The sequence below is a fragment of the Anolis carolinensis genome, chromosome 3, assembly GCF_035594765.1.
Source record: "Anolis carolinensis isolate JA03-04 chromosome 3, rAnoCar3.1.pri, whole genome shotgun sequence".
Lineage (NCBI taxonomy): Eukaryota > Metazoa > Chordata > Lepidosauria > Squamata > Dactyloidae > Anolis > Anolis carolinensis.
In genome coordinates this window covers 268,747,711-268,774,691 of record NC_085843.1, presented here as the reverse complement: position 1 = coordinate 268,774,691, position 26,981 = coordinate 268,747,711, and the positions used below count along the sequence as shown (strand labels likewise).

The following is a 26,981-nucleotide window of genomic DNA, read 5'->3' as shown; positions in this document are numbered from 1 at the left end:
CCAGGCTTTGAAGCTGAAAGGCATTTCAGTGCTAATCAAGGTGATTAATTCCAACATTCACACTTGCCTCCAACAGACAAAAGTTATTTCTCCCACCCTGGAACTTCCACAGATATATAAACCTCACATTCCTAGTTTCCAACAAACCTCACAACCTCTGAGGATGCCTGCCATAGATGTGGATGAAATGTCAGGAGAGAATGCTTTTGGAACATGACCACACAGCCCTGGAAACTAACAACAACTCAGTGATTCCAGCCATGAAAACCTTCAACAACACAATGCCTGTGGACTCTGGGTGCATCTAGGACCCCTACCACACAGCTGAATGTTTTCTGCTTTGAATTGGAATATATGGCAGTGTGGATTCAGATACCCAGTTCAGTGGATTTTCTGCCTTGATATTCTGGGTTATATGGTTATATGGCTATGTGGAAGGGCCCTGAATTAATCCACCTGGAGTGCCTTTCCCCCCTCTTTCTCGACTGCCTCCCACTGTATTTTTCAGTGAGTCACATCTTTCAATATGTCCAAAGTACCACAGTTTCAGTTTAGTCATCTTGGTTTCCAGGGGCCCTTCCACACAGCCATATAACCCAGAATATCAAGGCAGAAAATCCCACAATATCTGCTTTGAACTGGGTTATCTGAGGCCACACTGCCATTTAATCCAGTTCAAAGCTGAAAATGGGTGATTTTATTCAGCTGAAATATGGAAACACTAAAGAGAGAATTATTAACATTATGATGTTGCGGTAAAACTTCTTTTATCCTACTATATTTAACTGTACTGTATCTGATTTGAACTGGGTTATCTGAGGCCCCTTCCACACAGCTGAATAAAATCCCACATTATCTGCTTAGAACTGGGATATATTTTTTATTTATACATGGCGGCGTGGGCTTAATCAAGGTGGCAAATTGCAATATTAATACATACCTCAAGCAGACAACGAGTTTTTTCCTCCACCCTGGGCATTCCACAGATATATAAAGCTCACTTACTTAGTTTCTAACAGACCCCCACAATTCCTAACAGCCAGTAGGCTGGGTTGCTAAGAGTTTTCCGGGCTGTATGGCCATGTTCCAGAAGCAGTCTCTCCTGATATTTTGCCCACATCTATGGCAGGCATCCTCAGAGGTTTTGACCTCACAATCTCTGAGGATGCCTGCCATAGATGTGGGCAAAACGTCAGGAGAGAATGCTTCTGGAACATGGCCATACAGCCTGGAAAACTCACAACAACCCAGTGTGGACTTATTTAACCCAGTTCAAAGCAGATATTGTGGGATTTTCTGCCTTGATATTCTGGGATATAGGGCTATGTGGAAGGGCCCTATGTTTTATTTATTTATTTATTTATTACATCACTTCCACCCCCGCCCTTCTCACCCATCAGGAGACTTAGGGCGGCTTACAATATAAACATCTGCCTCAAAGAAAAACAGTACATCAAATGGCTGTGTGGAAGGGCCCTGAATCCACACTGCCATATACAGTAGAGTCTCACTTATCCAACACTTGCTTATCCAACATTCTGGATTATCCAACACATTTTTGTAGTCAAAGTTTTCAATATAATCGTGATTATTATATTTTGGTGCTAAATTTGTAAATACAGTAATTACTACATAGCATTACTGCGTATTGAACTAATTTTTCTAATTTGTTGTATAACATGATGTTTTGGTGCTTAATTTGTAAAATCATAAATTAATTTGATGTTCAATAGGCCTCCATATTATCCAACATATTCGCTTATCCAACATTCTGCCGGCTTGTTTATGTTGGATAAGTGAGACTATACTGTATTCCAGTTCAAAGCAGAAAATGGGGGATTTTATTTAGCGGTGTGGAAGGGGCCAAAGAAGAGTTTAGTCTTGATTTGTTTCTCCTTTGAGCAATCCATGGGACTCTTCTCCAGCAGATTTCAAATGAGTTGATTTTGTTTCCTCTCTACTTCTTTGTTCCTTTTCACAATCATACATATAAAATTTGAAATATGAAGAACGGCATATTGGATGACTTTAGCATCCAATGCTGTCACTCGAGGTTCTTGTCTAATTCCTCCCTATTTGCTCTTCCATGCTGCTGCTGCTCAGTCGTTTAGTCGTCTCCGACTCTTCATGACCTCATGGACCAGTCCACACCAGACTCCGTGTCGGCCGTCACCACCCCCAGTTCCTTCAAGGTCAAGCCAGTCACCTCAAGGATACCGTCCATCCATCTTGCCCTTGGTCGGCCTCTCTTCCTTTTTCCATTTTCCCCAGCATCGTGATCTTTTTCAAGCCTTCCTGTCTCCTTATGATGTGGCCAAAATACTTCAGCTTTGCTTCTAATATCCTTCCCTCCAGTGAGCAGCCGGGCATTATTTCCTGGTGGATGGACTGGTTGGATCTTCTTGCGGTCCAAGGCACTCTCAGGATTTTCCTCCAGCACCAGAGTTCAAAAGCGTCTATCTTCCTTCGCTCAGCCTTCCTTATGGTCCAGCTCTCACATCCATAGATTACTATGGGGAATACCATTGCTTTGACTATGCAGACCTTCATTGCCAGTGTGATGTCTCTGCTCTTCACTATTTTGTCAAGGTTGGCCATTGCTGTCCTCCCAAGAAGTAAACGTCTTCTGATTTCCTGGCTGCAGTCTGCATCTGCAGTGATCTTCGCGCCTAGAAATACAAAGTCTGTCACTGCCTCCATGTTTTCTCCCTCTATTTGCCAGTTATCAATAGGTGTAGTTGCCATGATCTTGGTTTTCTTGACGTTTAACTGCAACCCAGCTTTTGCACTGTCTTCTTTCACCTTGGTCAGGGGTCCCCAAACTAAGGCCCGGGGGCCGGATGCGGCCCTCCAAGGTCATTTACCTGGCCCCCGACCTCAGTTTTATAATATATTTTTATATCAGTTTTAATAATGTAATATATTGTATATACATATAATATTGATAATAATATTATGTTATACAATATAATACTAATAGTAATACCATATAATAATATTAATTATATGTTATATATTACATATATAATAGTATAGTGGTATAGTTCAATATAGTAATATATAATGCTAATATTGTGTTATGCTAATAATACAATATATTGTATGTACATACAGCTGCTCTGAATCCCCTTCGGGGTGAGAAGGGTGGGATATAAATGTAGTAAATAAATGCAGTAAATAAATAATTAATTTTAGACTTAGGCTCGGCCATAGTCTGAAATAACTCCAAGGCACACAACAACAATCCTAATTAACTTGACTATCTCATTGGCCAGTAGCAGGACCACACTTTCCATTGAAATCCTGATAGGTTTATGTTGGTTAAAATTGTTTTCATTTTTAAATATTGTATTGTTTTTTCATTGTTGTTGTTGCACTACAAATAAGACATGTGCAGTATGCATAGGAATTTGGTTTGTTTTTTTCAAATGATAATTCGGCCCCTCAACAGTCTGAAGGATTGTGGACCGGCCCTCTGCTTCAAAAGTTTGGGGACCTCTGACCTTGGTGATAAGGCTCCTCAGCTCCTCCTTGCTTTCGGCCATCACAGTGGTATCATCTGCACTGCTCTTCCATGCACTAAAGTAAAATTAATGCAGCTTGACACCACTTTAAATGTGATGTCTCATTGCAGTTGAATCCTGGGCAAACTTGCATTCCTCCAGGTGTTTTTGGACTTCATTCCTAACAGCCTCAGGCCCTTTCCTCTTCCCCCTCAGCCTGAGGCTGTTAGGAATGGTGGGAATTGTAGTCCAAAACACGTGGAGGGCCCAAATTTGCCCAGGCCTGGTCTAGATCAAGAGATCCTGAGCAAAGAGGAAGAGGGGCGGCACGTGACCTCTGCGGGGGCGCATGCGCAGTGCCCAGCTGTGAGGGAGGCGCGAAGATGGCGGAAGCGGAGGGCGGCTGCTGAGCTCCGAGGGGTGAGAAGAAGGGCCTGGGCTGGTGGTGGGCGGCCGTGGGCGCCATGGCCGAACGGAGGGAAGGAGGAAAGGCAGGAAGGAAGGCCCTCCTCCTTCCCTCTCTTGGCGCCTCGGGTGAGGCCATGGCAACGCCCCATTCCCCCTTTTTCTTAGGCTTCTTTCCCACAGTAGCTTGACCAAGACCAGGGCCCTTCCACACAGCCATACAACCCAGAATATCAAGGCGGATAATCCACGATATTTGTTTTGAACTAGGTTATCTGAGTCCACACTGCTATATAATCCAGTCCAATGTGGATTGTATACAGGGGCCTGATTCAATGCACAAAACTGAATTCATTCCACTTGGGCTGCCATGGCAACATCCTATAGAACTCGGGTTTGTAGTTCAACGAGGGTGTCGTCTGCACTGTAGAAATAACCCGGTTTGCTCACCATTTGAGCTGCAATGGCTCCATGGTGTGGATTCCAAGGAGATGTGCAGAGAAGGCCACACGCCATGGAAAACCACAGCTCCCATGATTCAGCCATAGTGTCAAACTCTGTTAATCCTACAGGCATGGAAAACATAGTTCAGACTGGGTTGCTGTGAGTTTTCTGGGCTGTATGACCACGTCCCAGAAGCATTCTCTCCTGATGTTTTGCCCACATCTATGGCAGGCATCCTCAGAGGTTGTGAGGTATATTAGAAACTAGGCAAGAGAGGTTTATATACATTTGGAAGGTTCAGGGTGGGAGAAAGAACTCTTGTCTGTTGGAGGCAAGTGTGAATGTTGGAATTAATTACCTTGATTAGCATTGAAAAGCCTTGAAGCTTCAAGGCCTGGCTGATTCCTGCCCCGTGGGAATCCTTTGTTGGGAGGTATTAGCTGGTCCTTATTGTTTCATGTTTGGAATTCCCCTGTTTTCAGACTGTTGTTACTTTTTTACTGTCCTGATTTTAGACAGTAGTGAACCAACCTGGACACAGCATACTATTTGAGAACAAAGAAATGCTAGGCCATTCTAACAAGGACTATGTCGGACTACACAGTGAAGCTATTGAAATCCACAAGCATGTGGACAATTTGAACAGAAAGGAAGAAACCATGAAAATGAACAAAATCTGGCTACCAATATTTAAAAGACGCTAAAATCTGGACAGTAAATAAAGAACAGCACTCTCAAAACAGGGGAATTCCAGCAACCCAGTGATTCCGGCCATGAAAGCCTTAGACAACATATAGGTCAGACTACTTTCCAGTTTCTTAGGAGAGCCTCATGTAAACCCACAAACAAAAACTACTACCAAAAATAGGGGTTACACTTTGAATGTCATAGAGCAGGTTGGAGTGATCATTCAAAGGCCAAACCAACATACGACAATGGATTGATCATGATCAATCACTGCTGTAAATCTGTCCATGCTAAGCTCTTTCCACTCCAAAAAACTTTCATTCATTGAACAAGTGATGAAACCAATCCATTATAGGTCAGGATTATCTATGTATTGACCAGACATAGGCAAACTTGTGGGAGTTGAAGTCCAAAACACCTGGAGGGCTTAAGTTTGCCTATGTCTGGTCTAGATGGACCCTGAGATCGCTATGAAAGTGTAATGTGATAGAGCCTTCAGCCAATCTACTGCCCGCTCAAGCCTTATGTACCCTGCTTGCTGTCCAGAGAGAGAAAGCAAAGTATCAGCCCTATATATCCACTGATTCTGTTTCTGCAGATTCATCCATCCACAGCTTGAAAAATACTGTATATTAGGGATTGTTTTCAGTTGGTGTTCCTGAACAAATCTACTTTCCTTACTGTAGTGGAGGATATACTGGTGGTCTCCAAGTTAAAAACATATTACCTAATAACAACTCATAGTTAAGAATGGGGGTGAGACAACAGGAAGTGAGAGAAATTTATCCCTAGAGGTGGAAATTAATTTCTGGAAGAGTTATTACTCATGGAGGAAATATGTCTCCACTGAAGTTTTAGCACCAATCCTTGTTTCCACAACAAGCCATTTAAAAAAAAATCCAATTGTCACAGGGAAAGAAAATGCTGTGAAATCTTCTGAATAGGGGTACTGACAGGAAAACAAACACCACAGGGGTTTTAACATAATTGGTACATTTCCAGAAAATGTACCAATTCTCTAACAAAGCAGGGTGGGCGACTGCAAATGAAGAGAGGGACATTTTTCATCCATTCTCAAACACCCCATTGGGCTGCACTGACATGACGTCAACACCCCAAAATTGAATTTCTGAAGTCTTTGGGAGTTTCTAATTGTATACCTGAGCCCTCACCTCTTTTTTTTGACCCAGAAGGACCTTTTAAAAGAACTTGATCCAGAGATGAAGCATTTAAGTTCTGCATGCATTTAAACTATGTCTATCTGTACTTGTTTCTCATCAGGTGGACCTATCCTTCCACAACTATGGAGAATGAACCAAGCACAACCACATCTTCCACAGGCACAACAACCATAGCCACCACGTCTTCCCCTTCCCGTACGCAGCCTCCTCAGATATCTGTTTATAGTGGGTCAGATCGACATGCTGTACAGGTATTTTTATAATTGATGTATAGCTAAGTACATATTCATGCTGAAAATAAATAGTGAAAGTTGAGAGAACTATAAAATTGCTGAGAATTGGCAGGGATTGTGTTTGGGTGCTGTACATTTAATATTTCAAGCAAGAAGAAACTTTATTTGCAGAAAATATTTGTCACTGTAACAATTTCTGCTTTGCGAAATTCACCAGCAGCATCTTCAGATCTAACCAGAGAAAACCAAGAAATGGAGCTGATACCTAACTTCCTGCTTCTTTGTGAATAATTTGTTAATTTATGCTTCTTTTTATGTGCCCTCTTTGTCCTTACTTTTTGACAAAAATCTTACTTTCCCTTTTTTTGCCATATTATCTCACTGTTTTCTCTACTTTGCCAATATACTGAAGCGCAAAGGCTTGCAGGATCCAAATATGCCAGTGATAATGCTGTTTCTTCAATTCTAAGACATGCTTTTCTTCCCATATAAACATTTGTTAAAACTTAGAATCACTATATATAGTTATTTCTATCTTTCCCGCTCTATATGTATCTTTTTTCCCCTGTTGATGGTACCGAAATTAATTTGCGCCTTAGAATCGATGAAATACAGTAATATTATTTGCCAGTTTCCATAGATGCTCTGTTCCCGCTGATCTTAGTTGCAATCCACATAGTAGTTTTAAGAAAATGAATTTTCCCAAGAGCAGTTAATTTTGAGCAATTCCTGTTGTCATGCAAAAGTCTTTGAGGGGGGGGGCAATCTTAAATGAGAATGAAATCCTGATGTCTTTATCAAAGACATTTGAGATGAAAACTGTTAGAACCTGTATGTTGACATATGACATATAGAATTTCCCCCTGATGTATGAAAAATAAACTGCAAGTAAATATAAATCTGTTCACCCTGCACTGTTTGTGAACATGTTCTGCCCTTTTCTTTTCTCATCCAATCTCAGGTCTCTACAGTCAAAGCCTAACCATGCTGAACACCGCATTGCCTTTTGCTATTTTACTATTGTTTGACTGTACACTAATCCTCATAAGTGAGATGTTATGACACGCACTGTTGCTTTTGGAAATATTATATATATTTATAGTAACATTCTCATACATCTATGTATGGATAGATAACACTATGACCTGTCATTTTGGACTCTCCTTAAGACTGTTTTGATGAGTTTCTGTAGTTTTGCTTCCCAAATTCTTTCTTCCCCAAATAAACAACAGCACATAGCAAGTGATTCTCCTGCCGCCGTTGTTTTTTTTTCCTTGTTCATTTTCAAATGTTTAGGACTTCCTGGAAGCTAGTTCTTTAAAGAATAGCTTATTTAAAAATAGGTAACTTCTGTTTAAGATCAGCAATGTGAATAATAATTATGAGATTTTCTTTGTTGAAAGTCGTCTTGTACATTATTTCTTATATGTTGTAGAAGAATATGATATCACTTTATTAAAGGTGCTATGTATATTGAATCCTAAGGACTGGACTTTCTGTGGACTTCAGTAATGTGCAAAGAATCTGAATGCATTGCCCAAACTAAAGAATGAATTATAGTGGCTACATAGTTGGGCTGTTGATTCATATCTCCCATCTGTACTTTCCCAGTAAATGCTTAGGACGTAAAAGCCTGTGTTCAAAGATCATTCATGGAAGTAGCAATAATGTGATTCTTTGAAAATATAGTATTAATTATTGGTTGGTTGATGTGGTAGCATTAAAAAAAATTCTATGTTTTGCCACTGTAACAATGTACTTAAAAACCCACAGGTTATTCAACAAGCCTTGCACCGTCCCCCTAGCTCTGCAGCTCAGTATCTCCAGCAGATGTATGCAGCTCAGCAGCAGCATTTAATGTTACAAACAGCTGCTTTACAACAGCAGCATTTAAGCAGCACTCAGTTCCAGAGTCTGGCCAGCGTACCACAGGTGAGACTGGGAAAGATTAGAAAATATTCATCTTTGAATTAACTGCCACAGAACATAAAACTTACAATAGGAGTTAATATAGTGGCTTCCAGTCTCCCCTTTTTAACTCCCAGGATTGATCATCAGTTTCCTGAAAGATAGCATGAGAATAAGGTCAACTTGACAGGAGGGCATTTGTTTATTTAGAGAATGTTTGCCCCATTCCCCTTAGGCCTTATATACACTGACCATTTAAGGCAGTTCAAAGTTAGCTTTAAACTGTAGTGGCTAGATAACAAACTCGAATGAAGGTGCATAAAAGAAAGCCCTGAATATAACTCAGTGCTTTGTAGTTTGTGTTATCACCATCTGGACCTCAAAGTGGTTACAAGATTTCCTATGTAATCATCTGCATAGCGGCACCACTTTCTTTAATACTGCAATGAAACTGCACTATAAATGGGGATTTATAGATAATCAAATTGCCTGTTGGTATCTTCCTGTGGTGCTGAAATGTGTGTATATATACATATACACATACATATGACTGTACATATAGGTACATAAACAGAAACATATACATAAATACCAATCAGCCAAACAATTTATTGTTTTGTTACTATGAAGCTGAGGAAATACTTTCCCATTTAGGAACAAGAACCTGAAGCAATTTAGCTTTCAATCTAATTAGCATGATAGCTAAGAATCATGAGCCTGACTCGCTTGCTCAGCTTCTAATCAATTTCGTAATTCATACCATCGGTTTTAATCTCATGCTATAATCTTAACTGTGGCCATTCTCTAACATCAGTGCTTGTTTATTTGTTTAATGCATTCCTGTGCCACTGTATGTGTAAATATTTCTGCGGGAGTTACAAAGTTTAATAAAACAATAGAAGTGTAAAAGTAAGAGATCAAAACTTTTGTTTATGTACGTATTACTCAAGGCAACTTGCAGTAATTAAAATAACATAAAACGGTAATATCAAAGAAAATGCTTGCATGACAGATAAAATACAATTTTCCATTAAAACGTTAGTTGAAAAGTCCACTGTTCATGAGAACAGTAACCAATTTATTATCTGTAGCTTTTTAGTTAATATATAGATAATGCATTTGATTAACTTTTATGGTTTTGAAATGATAAAGTAGGTTGGGAGGGAAGAATATCAGAATACTTTGGAGCACTGGAGAAATGCATGTGTATTGTTCTACACATCCCAGAGGGCTGTCAGAAGCTGGAAAAGAACAGAAAGTCCTCAACTTGATCAGAGACTTTTAATGGGCCTGATTTGAATATCTAGGCCAAGATTGTGAAGGAAATGATAGCACCATATAGCATTAATAAAGTAAATTCTGTTTTCTGTTTTTGACACAAAATCTGTCCCAAAAGGTGTAGTGGAATTTGTTACTGGTGTAGACAGGTTATTAGCTCAAGATAACAGCTTTTGAATCTTAACCGTGCAAACATGCCATAAATAGGGATAAAAGGATTGACTGCAAGTTTGAAAGGTCTGAAGGCTATGGACAAAGCCATTCTGGATTACTTACGGCCATTGGGCTGCCTAGAGGATGTAACTGAGCAAGATGTTGAGTTTATATAAATAAAAATAAAATAAAATTATCATGTTCAGATCCTGTTTGCTACAGCATAAACAACACATTTGATTGATGTACTTGCTATTTAGGCAAACCTGTCAGGTGGAAGGCAGTGTGCGTCCCCCAATGGCAATGTCACTCAGCAGTCAAGCATGTCAGAAACTTCGGTGAGTTTCAAAAGTCTTTTCTCTTGACCCGCCCTTTATTATTTACCATTCTCATTCTTTGAATAAGGAGCGTAATATTCATGTTTCAATATATTTTGTGCAAAGAACTCCTGTAGGAGCAGAAATTTCATTTTTAATTGTTTGCCATCGTTTGAAGTGCATTTGCATTTTTAAAGGAAATAAAACATGGAGAAATCTTGCCATTAAGAAAGATCCTAACTAAATTTCTGACACTAAATGTTTTGCAAGAACAAAAAAGTCTTTATCATTTTGAGAGATATTTAGATGTGAGTTTTATCAAATGCCTTAGAAAAAGAAATTCCTTCGAGAAGCGGCAAGAATCAGTTTTAATATTTTAATTAACATAGAATCCAAATACCAGTAAACTCTGGTGACTATTGTTTAAACAAAGCATCACAGTACTTCAAAGAAGGGAAGGCTTCTGGACATTTTGCTACTACCATGTTTCCCCGAAAATAGACAGTGTCTTATATTAATTTTTGCTCCCAAAGTTGCTCTAGGTCTTATTTTCAGGGGATGTCTTATTTTTCCATGAAGAAGAATTCACATTTATTGTTGAACAAAAAAATGAACATTATATACTGTACAGTAGTTGTAATCACAAACCAGCATAAGCAGACAAACTGTGAATCCTATCAAGAATTTCTTGTTACTACCATTATTTCCATGTACAACACACTATGGTACATACATCCTGCATGCTCTGGTGTTCTGTTCGGCGGGCATGCTTCCAAACAAAAACTTGGCTAGGTCTTACTTTCGGGGGAGGCCTTATATTTAGCAATTCAGAAAAACCTCTACTAGGTCTTATTTTCTGGGGATGTCTTATTTTAGGGGAAACAGGGTATCAAATTCTTTAAATTCTAGAATTAAAATGAAACATATCAATGAGTATCACAGGTTGATTATATCATAATTGATGACTATTTTATATACACATTTAAACTTTAAAATCTATTTTAACATACATTGATCACGGTTAAAGAAAATGTTAACTGGTGTCCAGTGAACAAGAACTTTCATACCCCCAGTGAAAGTTAAAAACCACAAATAATAAAATTGCTATTATTTTCTCCTGAGAGAGCACCTCTCTAGAAATGTCTAGGTCATCCACATGACTATGATTAACTTCTGCTGGAACCTAACCATGGATAATAATGATGGAGATGATGATGATGATATTTATTTGTACCTCGCTTCACCTCTTCCAAAGAGAACTTGAAGTAGCTTAACATAAAAGCATTAGTACACAATTTAAAATATACAAATATACAAACATTAAAACAGAATTAAATATAAACAATATTAAAAATCCACAGCTAAAAACCATTCACATATGTTCAATGTATATTCAAAGTTAAAACCACAGCACCGCCTGCATTGATCTTAAAAACCTTTAAAAGCCTGCAATGAATAAAAAGGTTTTAAAATGCCACTGAAGGACATCTGGGAGGGGGCCATTCTGGCTTCTGGAATTTTGGGAGTTGAAGGCCAAAACATCTGGGGAACCACTGGTCTAGGGTTTTAAAGTCATAACCAACACTTTGAATGATGTCCAGAAACAGACTGGCAACCAGTGGAGCTGCTGCAACAGGGCGTTTGTCCCCTCCCTGTAGCCAGCCTCAGTGAGTAACCTAGCTTCAGCTCTTTGGACCAGCTGAAGTTTCTGAGCATTCTTCAGAGGCAGTTTCACGTAGAGCGCTTTACAGTAATCTAGACAGGATGTAACTAAGATATGTACCACCATGGCCAGATCTAGCTTCTCAAGGAACGGGCGCAGTTGGCGCACAATTTTTAATTGTGCAAAGGCTCTCCTGGCCACTGCAAATACTTGGGCCTCCAGGTTCAGCGCTGAGTCCAGGAGGACTCCCAAACTGTCAACCTTTGTCTTCAGGGGGAGTGTAACTCCATTCAGCACAGGCTGGATCCAGTTCCCTGATCTGACTTCTAACTGACCAGGAGCACCTCTCTCTTGTCTGGATTAAGTTTCAGTTTGTTTGCCCTAATACAGTCCATTATTGATGACAGTACTGGTTTAGGGTCAGGACAGCTTCCTTGGCATTGGGTGGAAAGGAGTAGTAGAGTTGGATGTCATCCACATATAGGTGGCACCGTACTCCAAGACGCTGGATTACATCTCCCAGCGGTTTCATGTATATGTTAAATAGCATGGGGTACAAAATGAAACCCTGAGGAACCCCACAGGTAAATGGCCAGGGTTTTGAACAGGAGTCTCCCAGCACCACCTTCTGGGTACGACCCTCCAGGAAGGACCGGAGCCACTGTAAGACAGTGCCTCTCAGTCCCATCCCAGCAAGACAACCCAGAAGGATACCATGGTCAATGGTATCGAAAGCCACTGAGTGGTCCAGAAGAACCAAGAAGGGCACACTCCCCCTGTCTAGCTCCCTGCGGAGGTCATCCACCAATGTGGACTTGGCTATGGAACAAAGGACCTAGAGATTGGAGGACCTAGAGATGTCTAGAGTAAACATTGTTAATCAAATCCGTAAATAATCAAATCTGCAATAGTCAAAACCGCAAATATTAAGTACCATTTTTCACTGCAGCTCAAAACTATAGGATTGTATCCTGTTGTTTGGGTACTGTGGTCAGTGAACTTCATGATACAAATAAGTATTTTCCTTCCTTAGATTAATCTCTCAGCTTCGCCAACACCTGCTCAGCTTATAAGCCGATCGCAGGCCTCCAACACCAGTAGCAGCAGTCTTACCCAACAGACAATGCTGCTAGGGAGCACCTCCCCTACTCTGACTGCCAGCCAGGCTCAAATGTATCTCCGAGCTCAAATGGTAAGTCTTATTAGACAATTTAAATTTTTTCCAAAGAACTGGTGAAATTAATTCTTTGGTTTCTTCAGCAAATGGTTTCCTTCTTTTGCTATATTGAATTTCCAACAAAGAATGTATTGGACATTCCTATACACACACACAAACTTGAAGTAGTCAGTCACCATAGTTCTTGATATTTTTGTGTCTGAAAGATTTAGATTTCAAATGTTGGTATCTTTTGTAGCAGTGTACCTATCAGGTTTTTTTTTCAATTGCTGTAGAATTTGTGCAGATATAAGATTCCCCCCTTCAGTTTCCAACATGGTATCATGGTTTGAGTGAACAGGATTTGAATTCCCAGTCAGCCATGGAAGTCCAATGGATAGCCTGGGCAAATGATGCCCTGCCATCAAAAGAGAAAGACAACGACAATAGTAAATCTCCTTTTCATAAATTTTGTGAAGAAAACCCTTGGATGGGTTGCCATGAGTCAGATTCCATTTGAAGGTACATAAAAATGATAACAATTCTGATTTAAAATAAGAGATCTATAGCCTTACTTTTTGTTTTGAGCCCCTTAAGGTATTGCATATATTTTGTTTTCTCCTTGGTTTGATTTAAACAACCTTTCACTAGTCTTGTTTGCTATTTTCTTACAATCATTAACATTAGATATCCGTCTGCATTTTGGATTAGAGAAGTAATATTGGTACATAAAAGTTGAGTAAAATACATGGGTTGTGTCCATTTGTGACTTTGTTATAATATAAATTGGTTGCACCAGTTTATTCGTTACAGCTTTTGCATTATTCTCATTCTATTCCAAAGGATTCTTCCCAAAACAATTGGGAGCACCTTATGGGGCTGGATGGGTTGAAGACAGTGGATTTAGGTGTGTTTAGGGTTTTGATTAGAACTGAATGTCCAGATTTGTGTAAGAAAAACTGTTTTCATGGAATGCCACTCAGCAGTTAGTTTAGAAAGTTTTCACTGATAAGGAGGGAAGCCACATGTAAAGGCCATCAACAGTTCATTTTTGTGGCAGCAGGAAAAGAAATGACACACTACATACATAAATGGTTATGTTACTTGCTTTAAAAAAATATTTCAATCTCTACAGAAAAAAGGGAAGGTGCATCCAAATGCCTTTGAAATATCTGAATAGGCCCAAAATTGTTGGGCATGTTTCAAAATAGTATTTAAAAAAAAAATCAAGTACTTGGAGATATATCTTCCTCCCCCCCCCCCCCAATAATTCTGTTCTGTGCTTTTCAGTATTTGCCTCTTTGAATATTTCAAATATTTGTGACCGCATTTCCCCCTACGAACCCGCACAATCTCTTTGTTCGTCGGGGGAGGCCCTCCTCTCGCTTCCACCTCCATCACAAGCACGGTTGGTGAGGACAAGGGAGAGGGCCTTCTCCGTGGTAGCCCCCTGGCTCTGGAACGCGTTCCCCAGGGAAATTAGGCAAGCTTCCACTCTGGAAGTCTTCAGGAAGAGCCTGAAAACATGACTCTTCACTCAGGCTTTTGAATAAGTACTGCCTATTTGCAATGATAAACTTCCCGTACCAGTCTTAGGGTTCACCCCCCCCCCCTTTTGAAGGTTTCTCCCCCATGATCTCATTAACTCCCACTTTAACTCCCACCATGTTTACAAGTCTTACTTAGTGCACTCTTGCCCAGTCCATTTTTATGATTCTATTGCTGTATTTTAACCTGCGTTTTATTAATGGTTGCCATTTTATTTATGTCTTTTTAAATTTTCATTTGCGTTGTTGTTCGGTTGCTGATGTCATTGTATTTTTGTTCTACATTTGTAAGCTGCCCCGAGTCCCCACGGGGAGATGGAGGCGGGATATAAGAATAAAATTATTATTATTATTATTATTATTATTATTATTATTATTATTATTATTCAGCCTTACCAAGATTGAATAACACTTTAACCCTCAAATAGCCCAAATATAAAGATCAGTTATGTGCAAATAGTTCAAGAGTTGCCTGTATGCTCCTTGGGAGAAATTAACATTACTGTTTTGAACCCCTTAATGTAATGTAATTCTTGCTAGAAAGGAGTAAAAAATGTTTCTTAAGTTTGCCTTAAGTCAACATTTTATAGTAGACGGGAATTTCTGACTAGTTTTTCGGTGGAAGAGGTATAATGTAGCCTGGCTATCGTTACTGAAGACAGGATGTTCAGGAGAGTGGATTTGTACTACATTAAGATGTATCTGTTAAATGGTTTTGTTCATGCTCTGTCATTTCATTCCGAACAGAATGACTTAAGGTGATTACTTTTTGATAGCAAATATGGAGATGCATCAGGCCAGTACAGTCAGCAAAACCTATTCAGCTTGATGTGTGGGTCTTGCAATAAGGGTGATCCTGTAATTTTATAAGCATTGCAAAGTAATCCTGAATAGCAAGCATTTTCTAGCTTCTGTATCATGGATAGGGGAATATATTTCTCTCTTCAGTGTTATTAGTCTGTGGTTCCAGTCAGTCTAAGTCTGTCGGTAGTAGTTCAGTTTTCATGGCAACACATCTCCTATCCCTGTTAGAGGGAAAAGAGTAATTGATGGTCTGGTCATTCTTGGAGAGAAGAATCACAAAACTTGAGTCTTGTCTTTTTTGTCTACATCCTACATGTTTCGTGCTATTGCAGTATTGCTGTTGTTGGACTATGAATTTTTAAAATCTTTTATTTGATACTGAAATAATAAATTCTGTCTTACATAGCGTATTAAAATACCATGTTCCTTTCTATAATAATGCTTCTTCAAATCTAGTTGACCATGGGTGAGAGAGTTAAAATAGGTATGGAGATCTAATTGTTTCTTATGGAAATCTTTGAAGGTTATGTGTACCGCTCATCAGTAGGATTCTGTAAAAAGTCTTCTGCTGTTCAGAGAGTTTGGTTTCTTTTCTGGTCTTGAAGATCTGGTGATGTTCATATGTACTACCTTAAAGTGCTCAAGAAAAGAATTCTGTTTTGGATTTCTCTGATCCAGTTGGGGTAGGAAAGATTAGTTTAAACTTTTTCAACCCAAAGACAAAAACATATTTCTGCATTATCCTTTGAAAAACTGGACTACAGTGTTATATAGAGCCAAATCAGCAGAATATTCTTGTACTGGGAAAGGGGCAAGGGGAGTCCTGTCTTTAGTGGTGAGAAGATCAGATGAGTTGCCATTGTCAGATAAGAATGCTTTCTTCCTCCATCAGCAGCTCGCTAGGAGCCCCTAGTGGCACAGTGAGTTAAAACTTTGTGTCGGCAGGACTGCCAACCTTCGGTTGGCGGTTCAAATCTGGGGAGTGGGGCGAGCTCCTGTCTTTCAGCTCCAGCTTCCCATATGGGGACATGAGAGAAGCCTCCCACAGGGTGGTAAAACATCCACATCCGGGCATCTCCTGGGCAACATCCTTGCAGATGGCCAATTCTCTCATGCCAGGAGCGACTTGCAGATTCTCAAGTCACTCTTGACATGAAAAAAGCTGCTCTCTATATCTTCGTTGCTTTCCCAACATTTAACTTAAGTGGAGAGGCAAGCCCCTTGTATAAGTAGCTACTCCATTAGAGTCCTCAGGTTGCTTTGAGGAAGCAGCTCCCTAATGATCATTTCTCTCTTTGCTTCTGCTTTCCTAAAATTCCCCACACAAACACAATATTCACTTGCTCAGGAAATAGCAGTATCAAAGAGAGTAGTAACTTTTTGGGAACTTCTGCCTTGGGATTCTCCAAGGACCTTGCAATGACCCTTGATATACAGTGGGGGGGAAAGTATTTAGTCAGATACCATTTGTACAAGTTCTTCCACTTAAAAGATGAGAGAGGCCTGTAATTAACATCACACGTAGACCTCAACTATGAGAGACAACATGAGAAAACACATCCAGAAAATCACATTGTCTGATTTTTCACGAATTTATTTGCAAATTATGGTGGAAAATAAGTATTTGGTCCATAACAAAAGTTCATCTCAATACTTTGCTATATATCCTTTAATGGCAATGACAGAAGTCAAATGTTTTCCGTAAGTCCTCACAAGGTTGGCACACACTGTTGCTGGTATGTTGGCCCATTCCTCCATGCAGATCTCTTCAAAAGCAGTGATGTTTTGAGGCTGTTGCTGGGCAACACGGACTTTCAACTCCCACCAAAGATTTTCTGTAGGGTTGAGATCTAGAGACTGACTAGGCCACTCCAGGACCTTGAAATGCTTCTTACAAAGCCACTCCTTCGTTGCCCTGGCGGTGTGCTTGGGATCATTGTCATGCTGAAAGACCCAGCCATGTTCCATCTTCAGTACCCTTGCTGATAGAAGGAGATTTGCACTCAAAATCTCTTGATACATGACCCCATTCATTCTTTCATGTATGGATCAGTCGCCCTGGTCCTTTTGCAGAGAAACGGCACCAAAGCATGATGTTGCCACCCCCATGCTTCAAGTAGGTATGGTGTTCTTTGGATGCAACTCAGCATTCTTTCTCCTCCAAACATGATGAGTTGTGTTTCTGCCAGACAGTTCGACTTTGGTTTCATCTGACCATATGAAATTCTCCCAATACTTTTCTGGATCATCCAATGCTCTCTAGCAGGAGGACACGTCTGGCACTGCAGGATCTGAGTCCCTGGCAGCGTAGTGTATTACTAATGGTAGCCTTTGTTACATTGGTCCCAACTCTCTGCAGGTCATTCACTAAGTCCCTCTGTGTGGTTCTGGGATTTTTGCTCACCGTTCTTGTGATCATTTTGACTCCACATGGTGAGATCTTGCATGGAGCCCCAGCTCGAGGGAGAGTATCTCTTCCATTTTCTAATTATTACTCCCACAGTTGATTTCTTCACACCAAGCTGCTTGCTTATTGCAGATTCTGTCTTCCCAGTCTGGTGCAGGACTACAATTTTGTTTCTGGTGTCCTTCGACAGCTCTTTGGTCTTCACCACAGTGGAGTTTGGAGTGTGACTGCTTGAGGTTGTGGACAGGTGTCTTTTATACTGAGAACAAGTTCAAATAGGTGCCATTACTACGGGTAATGAGTTGAGGACAGAGGAGCCTCTTCAAGAAGAAGTTTCTGTGAGACCCAGAAATCTTGCTTATTTGTAGGTGTCCAAATACTCATTTTCCACCATAATTTGCAAATAGATTCATGAAAAATCAGACAATGTGATTTTCTGAATGTGTTTTCTCATGTTGTCTCTCATAGTTGAGGTCTACCTATGATGTCAATTACAGGCCAATCTCATCTTTTTAAGTGGGAGAACTTGTATAATTGGTATCTGACTAAATACCTCCCCCCCCACTGTACAAGCAACTCTTGTGTTTTCTTCTGAGAAACGATGAAAAGCCTTTAAGAGGTGCATTTCCAGTTTGCTCTAGCTGTCTTGAGATGAAGAATGAACTTTGCTCTCTTCTTGTCATTTCCAAAATTAAGAAGTACTGTAGGTGGTAGCTTTTGTGGGGATTCAGCAGAGTTAAGGAGAAGACTTAGCTGCTCAAATTTGACCTGCTGGCTGGTAGTTCATGGAATAGAAGCAATCCTAGACTATTCATTTGCAGGGGAACAGATTTTCATAAGAATGGAAGTACAGTATGTCATTTCAAGCCTGTGGAATAGAAATCTGTATTCCTTCCCGTTAACCTCACTACCCTCTTGGGTGAGTGAGATTAAAGTTTGGAAAAAAAAGAGGAAGGGGAGTTTTTATTTAAAAACACACATCTAATTTTTTAAATTGTGTGATTAATCTCCTGTAATGTTTTGCAGGGTGATTTTATGTGATTTATAAAGCTGTGCTGTTTTTCTGATCAAATTTATATTAGAAAGTATTTTCAGGGTGCTGCACAATGAATTCAGGGGTAAAATTCCTGAGTTTTTGATCTAATGTATGAGAAGAAGAGCAAAGAGGGAGCTGCCCTAGCCTCCTTAAGGAGAGAGGACCAAAGTCTGGGAGCAGCCATTAAGAAGGTCCCCTCTCCACCAAAAAGAGACTAAGAGACTAAAGAGAAGGGCCTCTTTTGAAGATCTCAGATGATCATAAAGAGACATATGGTCCTTATTGTAGATGAGGGTCAACTAATCTGCATGCAACTCAAAAAGGAAACTTAAAAGTGGTGATCATGTAGCATAGTGTAGGAACTAATTGGGACCATTGTGGGGTCAGCTGTGTTGTTTTCAGAATTCACTCCAGCACTGGTACAAGTCATTAGTACAAGCCAGTCGTGCTCTTGGATATCACTCTGACAATCCGTAGTTTTGAAAGTGCTTCCCTATCTGTCATTACTCCAAGTCAGATAGAGATACTGCAAATAAAGCTCAATACTGCTGAAGTGCTGGGTGCAAAGCCACTTCTGAACTTTTCTCTGTGCTATCTAATCTAAATCCATAATAAAAGCAAAAACCCGTATGTATGTAAGTGGCACGGATGTCTGCTCACACAGACAGCGTCTGGCTTACACAAACAGGCTATACTTCCCAGGGTTAAGAATCTAGCAAGTTGAGACTTCCGATGGAGCGTTAATGGCGACAGGCTGGACCGGCTGAGAGCTCTCAGCTAGCCAACCGCAAGGATTGACCTGGTAGAGCATTAGCTCCCTCTCACCCCATGGATTGAGTCTGGGGGGACTCAATCCGCAGGATCTTTCGACGGCCCCAAGTGACCCTCGCCCCTCAAGGACGGGGATCCAGTGGGTCCGAAAGACAGCGGCTAGCGGGTCGACCAGCGGGAAGCGAGCTACGGCTCACACATGCTGTCAGCCTCATCCGCTCCAAGGTTATGAAGACAAAAGAGAGGAGGTAAGCGAACTGCTAATCCTCAGAAAAAGAAGTGGTCCGAAATCCTTTAAATAGATCCTCTATCCATAACAACTTTTTAAGGTTTAAAGACTTGCTAACTATCAGGCCACGTCGGATGAATTGAATGCGAACTGTGCTTTGGGGCCCGGATAGCAAGGAATTTGAAGATTGACATCTAATTGATAAAGTAAGGGAATAAGAGCACGCCGCGGAGAAGTTACAAAATTAGGAAACCAGATTGATGAAAGACCAGGAACTGTAGAAACAAAAATAAAATTCTACTGACCTTGAACGCCATATTGTTTTGACTAGGACTGCCTTCTCCCAAACAAAAAAAGAAAAAAGAGCGGCATCTCCCTCAGGGAGCACAGACCGAAGCGTGGGTGGGAAAGGAACTAAAGCTCCGATCACTCCCTTCTAGGGAATAAAAATGTAGCGCACTGACTATAGAGTAGCCCACAAGGCCGGAAAAGGAAAGCACGGAGCGATTAAAGCGCGGACCGGGAGGACCAGAAGAGGGTAACTAGAATCATAGAGGGAAAATGTGCAAGAGCGGCAACAACACAAAATCTAAGTAATTGCCAAGGTTCCGATAGCGGGCCCACCAAAGGAAGCAAAAATAAGGAATTGGGAGAAGTGCTAAGTGGAGAAAGAAGCAAGGAACAGGGTCAGTGGGAAAAGAGACGGACCCGACGAAACATAAAGATAAGGAGACAAGAAAATGTATAACAAGTAATCCTAATAAGATAAGCTGCAGAAGTAAACCCAAGGTAGGGGTGTTTAGCTTGATTTGGTTGGACCCAGTGCCCAGGAAATCAGGGAGAGATTGTAAGTGAAGAACAAATCTGTCAACTAGCCGGTTAAGGGGCAGGGGCAAGAAGTACTGCATAGCATAATCTGCTGCTATTTGAGAAGCATCTTTAGGTAGGTTAAAAGACTCTATACCCACCCTATTGGATTTTGTACCCCGAGAGGGTAGTGATAACTTTACTTTGGTCTTTTTAAAGGGGGCTTCACCCCTATTTTCATCTAGAGTAGATAAGTGGCCCCCTCTAGTGGTGTTAAGATAACGGCTCTATAATTCAACAAACTAAGATGTCATTTTGTAGATGGAAGCCAGATAAAGAACTCAAGGACTATAAAATGTCTACTCGTAGATCCTCCTTACCAGAGGAGGGTAGCCTAACGGACATTCTTAGGGAAATCAAGAAAATTTCGGAAAAACAGGATTTGTTACAAAAGGAGGTGCAAACAATAGCGAGAAAACAAGATCAACAACAAAAGACCCTACAAGAAGAGATGTCTGAACTGAAGAAAGAAATCAGAGAAGAATTAGGCACGATAAAAAAGGAAACAGTGAAAAACACAAATGACATTAATGACCTTAGAGTAGAAAACAGAAAGATTGACATAGAGCAAATCAAATTTGCGGGAAAAAATGGACCAGCTAGAGGAAAAAGAGAGAAGACTTGGGAAAATTCAAGAAAAAATGGACTACCAACTGCTAGAATTCCAGTTAAGATTTAGGAATGTGCAAGAGGAGAAGGATGAAAATATTGGATGGGTGATCACACAATTAACAGCTAGATTATTACAATGTACAGAACAGGAGGCGTGTGGGCAAATTGATAGAGTATATAGGATTCATACTAATTACACAAAGAAAAATAAGGCAAATAGAGACGTTATTGTTCATTTTCTGAAAAAAACCACACGGGATGAAGTCCTGAGCAGGAACGCCTCCAAGCCAATATGTTATAAGGACAGGAAAGTAACTATCCTAAAGGAACTACCACAGACGATATTAAACAGAAGAAGGAAATATTATTTCCTAACGGACACACTTAAAAAACTTCAAATCAAATATAGATGGGAAAAGTATGAAGGTCTAATGGCGACTTATAAAGGAGAACAAAAGTGGATAACAACTGAGGAAGAAGCAAAAACCTTTTACAAAGTATTAAAGAGAGAAATCAATTTAGAAGAGCAATCACCCACAACAGGACTTGGCATAAATCCTAAGAGTAAAAAAAAAAGGTTCTTTTCACTCAAAGAAGAAGAACTAACAACGGCAAAACTGGGCACGATTACGGATCAAGCCGACGTAGAGGAACTGGAAGAAGAAGAACTCATTGAAGACGACTGTGACATACCAAAAGATTAGTAAAGTTAGTCTTTCATTGAAATGTTTTTCCAATAACGTTAACGGGCTGAACTCAACCAGTAAACGTAAAAGACTTTTTAACACTAGGAAAAGGAGATTATAACATCATAACACTGCAGGAGACCCACATCGATGTAAATCATACAAATTATCTAAAAAATAGCCATCTTGGAAATAAATTTATTGCTTCAGACACGGTAAAAAAAGAGGGGTGGTATTATATATAGATCATGCGATACCTGCAGAAGAACAATTTAAAGATAAAGAAGGTAGAATAATAGCAATTAGGATAGAAATAGAGGGGGGAAAGATTCTAATATGTAATATTTATGTGCCCAACGGCCCCAAAACGAAGTTTATTAAATTCTTGCGTGATAATGTTAGTAAAATAGACTTTGATCACATTATAGTACTAGGTGACTTCAACGGGGTCTTAGATAAAAAGAGGGACAAAACTAAAATAATAAAAAAGAGGAAAGCACTAGCTCCCTACCAAAAAACTTTATCACTCTGAAAGAAGAATATGATTTAATTGATGCGTGGAGAGAGCATAACCCAGGGAAAAAAGATTATACATATTTTTCGAGCAGACATCGGACATGGTCTAGAATTGATATGGTATGGGTGTGTCACGACCCAGGCAACAGAGCACCAATAACCATACACAGAGACCAGATTCTATCTAATATCTTTATTAAGGAAATATATAAAGTTAATAAAAGCAGATGTAAAAGTTAGTCCAGAAGCAGACCTTTCAGGAAAGGTCAAAATTAGTCCAAAAAAGCAATGTCCAATATGAAATATTAAGGTCCAAAGTTGTAATCCAATAACCGAAACACTCACTTTGCCAGGCAAAGTGAGGGGAGATGACAAGGTCCTTTAGTCCATGAACTTGAGCAAGGCTAGGAAATAACTTGATACTTGAAACAAGGCTTGAATCGTGGAACAAGGTAACGAGGAACAAGAACAAGGTCCGTGGAATAACTTGGTAAAATCCGTGAAACAAGGCAAGGTTTAGTCCTGGGAAACAAGGCAAGGTCCGTAGGTAAACAAAGGCTGGGAAACAGGAGCGAAGGCTGGAAACAAGGACAAGGCTTGAGCAGGAACGAGGCTTGAAACGGAGCGCGCTGTCCAGACACAACTCGCTCCGGAGGCTGACGAATTGACTCCGCGAAGTTACTTCGCGGGTAAAACACCTATATAGAGTCTAACTTTCCCGCCGAAGCAGTTCTCTGGGAACCAGAAACGAAAGCTAAACTCTGAGACCAGATGTTTGACTCCTTAAAGATTCTCACGAAAAGCAGGCTTAATTGGCTACATTCTTAGCTGCTATTCTAGCACTCCTGCGCGAAGCTGCTTCCAAACCCCTCTGTTGTTTACAAAACTCATGGCGAGAGAACACGGGAGATGTAGGCTCAGGGTTTGTTTGACATACTTCTGGGACACAACTTTCTTGCAGGTGCAAGGTTCCCAGATCTGCCTGGGAAAGATCTGGCTGAGAAGATTCCAGTTCTGACTGGGAAGGTAAAAAACCCAAGTTTTCTTCTTCATCAGACATTACAATGTCATGAGCAGGACTACAAGGCCCATGAGTCATCACACTATCCCCCTCCTCAAGGCCCCTCCCAAACTGGGACTCTCTCCCCGAGGCGCGAGGTCGCGGCTTGGCGGGATAGGTTTGATGAAAGCGACGGGTTAGATCAGGAGCATGGACTGTGGAGGCGTCTTCCCAAGAGCGTTCTTCAGGGCCAAAACCCACCCAGTCAATGAGATATTGTAGGCGGCGGCGGTGAAAGCGAGAATCCAAAATGTCCTCAACCTCGAACTCCTCCTCCCCATTCATCAAAACAGGAGGGGGGGCCGGTTGGTCTGTATCAGGACGCACACCATCCGCCGGAAGGAGCAGGGAGCGGTGAAACACTGGGTGAATGCGCATTGAACGCGGGAGTTGGAGTTTGAAAGTCACGGGGTTTAATTGCGCTACCACTGGATAGGGGCCAATGAAACGGGCATCCAACTTCCGGCAAGGGCGATGGGAGGGCAAAAAGCGAGTGGACAGAAAAACCCGATCTCCTACCTTGATTTCGGGGCCCGGTTGGCGATGTTTGTCCGCGTGACGTTTATAGTCCTCCTTGGCTTGGTCTAGTTGTTGGAGCAAAAGTTGTTGCACCGCTGTGAGTTCCTGCAGCCAATCTTCTGCTGCGGGAACTTCTGAAGTTTCAATGACAGGGGAAAAGAAACGTGGATGGAAGCCGTAGTTTGCAAAGAACGGCGTTTCTTTTGTAGAAGCTTGAACTCCATTGTTGTAGGCAAACTCTGACAGTGGTAACAGAGAAGCCCAATTGTCCTGTTGGTAGTTTACATAACAGCGAAGATACTGTTCCAAAGTGGCATTGGTGCGCTCCGTTTGCCCATCTGTTTGGGGATGATGAGCTGAAGATAAACGAGAGTCTATGCCCAATAGTTTTTGTAGTGCCTTCCAGAAACGAGAGGTGAATTGAGATCCACGGTCTGTGACCAAACTCTTGGGCAATCCATGTAGTCTGAAAACATGTTGAAGGAATAGATCTGCAGTCTCTTTGGCCGTGGGGAGGCCTTCACAGGGAATGAAATGGGCTAACTTGGTGAAAAGGTCCACCACCACTAAGATCGTGGTGAATCCACAGGAAGGTGGTAGGTCAGTGATGAAATCCGCAGAAATTATTTCCCATGGGCGAGATGGGGTAGGAAGGGGGTGTAGAAGCCCTGAGGGCTTCTCCCTTCTTATCTTGGAGCGCTGGCATACTGGGCAGGTGTTGATATATTTTTCCACATCTTTGCGGATCTTGGGCCACCAGAAATCTCTTAGGATCAGATGCATGGTTTTAAATAGTCCGAAATGCCCTGCTGGTTTGCAGTCATGACACAGACGAAGTGTTTTTTCCCTGCCCGGTCCGGGTGGGATATAAACATGATTTCTATAGCAAAGCAGTCCATCTTTAAGCGAAAAGGGAAAATGCAGACCTTGACGAAGTTGGTCCTGCGCCCAGGCATCTGCTTGCTGACTAGCCCTGATTTCTTGAGCACAGATGGGTCCTGGAGTAGAGGAAGTTGAACCAATGGGAGTGGATTTGGTGTTCCCCACTGTGAGCGTGGCAAAGTTCTCGGGTTGTAATAGTTGGGATTCAAGGGTCTCCTTACGTCCTGCAGCGTATTCCGGTTTACGTGACAGGGCGTCTGCTTGCTTGGTTTGGGCTGGGGTCACATAATGAATCTGGAAGTTGAAACGTTCAAAGAATAGAGCCCAACGTTGCTGCCTCTGATTTAGCTTGCGGGCAGTTCTTAGATGTTCTAGATTCCGATGATCAGTGTGGACTTCAATGGGAAATTTGGCCCCTTCTAGCCAATGTCTCCAAGTTTCAAAAGCTGCCTTTATGGCTAATAGTTCCTTTTCCCAAATGGTATAGTTCCTCTCTGGTGCGGTTAGTTGACGAGAATAATAGGCACAAGGATGAAGGTGATCTCCCACCGGTTGTAGGAGCACAGCCCCAATTGCCACATCAGAGGCGTCCGCTTGCACCACAAAAAGGGTTTCAGGATCTGGATGCTGAAGGATTGGCTGGGACGTGAATAATTTCTTTAGTTGCTGAAACCCTTTCTCTGCTTGATCAGTCCAGCGGAAGGGCTGTTTTCCACGGATGCAGCTAGTGATTGGGTCAGACCAGCGGGCAAAATCTGGAATGAACTTGCGGTAATAGTTCGCGAACCCCAAGAATCGCTGCACCTCCTTCTTGTTAGTTGGCGCCCGCCATTCCAATACTGCTGAAACCTTGGCTGGATCCATGGAGAGCCCTAGAGGCGAGATACGGTATCCAAGGAAATCTACCTCTTGTAGATCAAAAGCGCATTTTTCCAGCTTGGCATAAAGTCCATGATCCCGCAATCGTTGTAACACCATTTTGACGTGGTTCTCATGTTCTGATTGTGATCTAGAAAACACCAAAAAATCGTCCAGGTAGATTATCAAGAACCTATCTAGATAGTCCTGAAAAATGTCATTGACAAAATGCTGGAACGTTGCGGGAGCTCCGCATAATCCATAATTCATAACTCGGGACTCGAATAATCCGAATTTAGTCTGGAAGGCGGTCTTCCACTCGTCCCCTTCTCTGATGCGAACTAAGTTGTAAGCCCCCCGAAGATCCAGCTTGGTGTAAACCTTGGCTCCTCGAAGTCGGTCTAGTAGATCCGAGATTAAGGGCAGGGGATAGCTGTTCCGCTTGGTGATATTATTCAATGCTCTATAGTCCACCACCAAGCGTAGTTCCCCTGACTTCTTCTTCACAAACATCACTGGGGAGGCGGCTGGGGATTGAGAGGGTCTAATGAATCCCTTACGAAGGTTTGACTCTATGAATTCCCTGAGAGCTTCTTGCTCTGGTTCAGTCAGGGAGTATAGATGCCCTCGCGGGATTGGGGCCCCCTCCACCAGGTCGATGGCACAGTCATAAGGTCTATGTGGGGGTAATTTTTCGGCTTCTTTTTCATTGAATACATCCCAATACTCGGAGTACTTCTTTGGCAAGGTGATAATGGGCTCGGTGTCTGTGGCATGGCAGACCTTGGCTACGAGGCAATGGTTTTGGCAGTACTTTGAACCATGGTGTGGGTGTCAAAATCCTTGTTGACAAAAATTGAAAATATAAAAATTTTAAGTAGAGATCTATCCAACCACTGCCCAATACTTTTAGAAATAAATAAAAAGACTATTCCCAAAAAATGGAGACTTAATGAAAATTTATTTAAACAAGAGAAAGATAAAGCCATGATAAAGGAGTTTTTTTGTTTTAATGACACTAAAAAAGTGAGATCTCCAAATTATATGGGATGCCTTTAAGGCTGTTTCAAGAGGTTTTTTGATACAATCAAATGCTAGCAAAAGAAAACATAAAGAATTAGAAAGGTCCAAGTTAAAAACAGAAATAGAGGCGAAGGAAAAAGAACTAAAAGCTAATCTGAGAAATCAATTATTAAAGAGGAATCTAGATATATTATTAAAACAGAAGACAAGTTGGGATCTAGAAAAAATAGCTAATC

The 26,981-nt window shown here is 41.1% G+C and overlaps 1 protein-coding gene across 5 annotated transcripts in view; it reads left to right on the top strand.

The window, feature by feature from the left end:
• The first annotated feature begins 3,830 nt into the window (after positions 1-3,830).
• The window catches only part of phc3 (polyhomeotic homolog 3), an 85,089-nt gene continuing 61,938 nt past the window's right edge, over positions 3,831-26,981 (top strand). For 4 of the 5 annotated variants that reach the window (XM_008106039.3, XM_008106038.3, XM_003218154.4 and 1 more), the window contains exons 1-5: positions 3,831-3,923; positions 6,321-6,471; positions 8,227-8,385; positions 10,053-10,130; positions 12,806-12,964. In XM_008106039.3, the coding sequence (XP_008104246.1) occupies positions 6,343-6,471; positions 8,227-8,385; positions 10,053-10,130; positions 12,806-12,964 (525 nt within the window). In that variant the 5' untranslated portion in view covers positions 3,831-3,923; positions 6,321-6,342. The remainder of the gene's footprint in view (positions 3,924-6,320; positions 6,472-8,226; positions 8,386-10,052; positions 10,131-12,805; positions 12,965-26,981) is intronic. The other variant, XM_008106040.3, reaches the window with a different exon arrangement.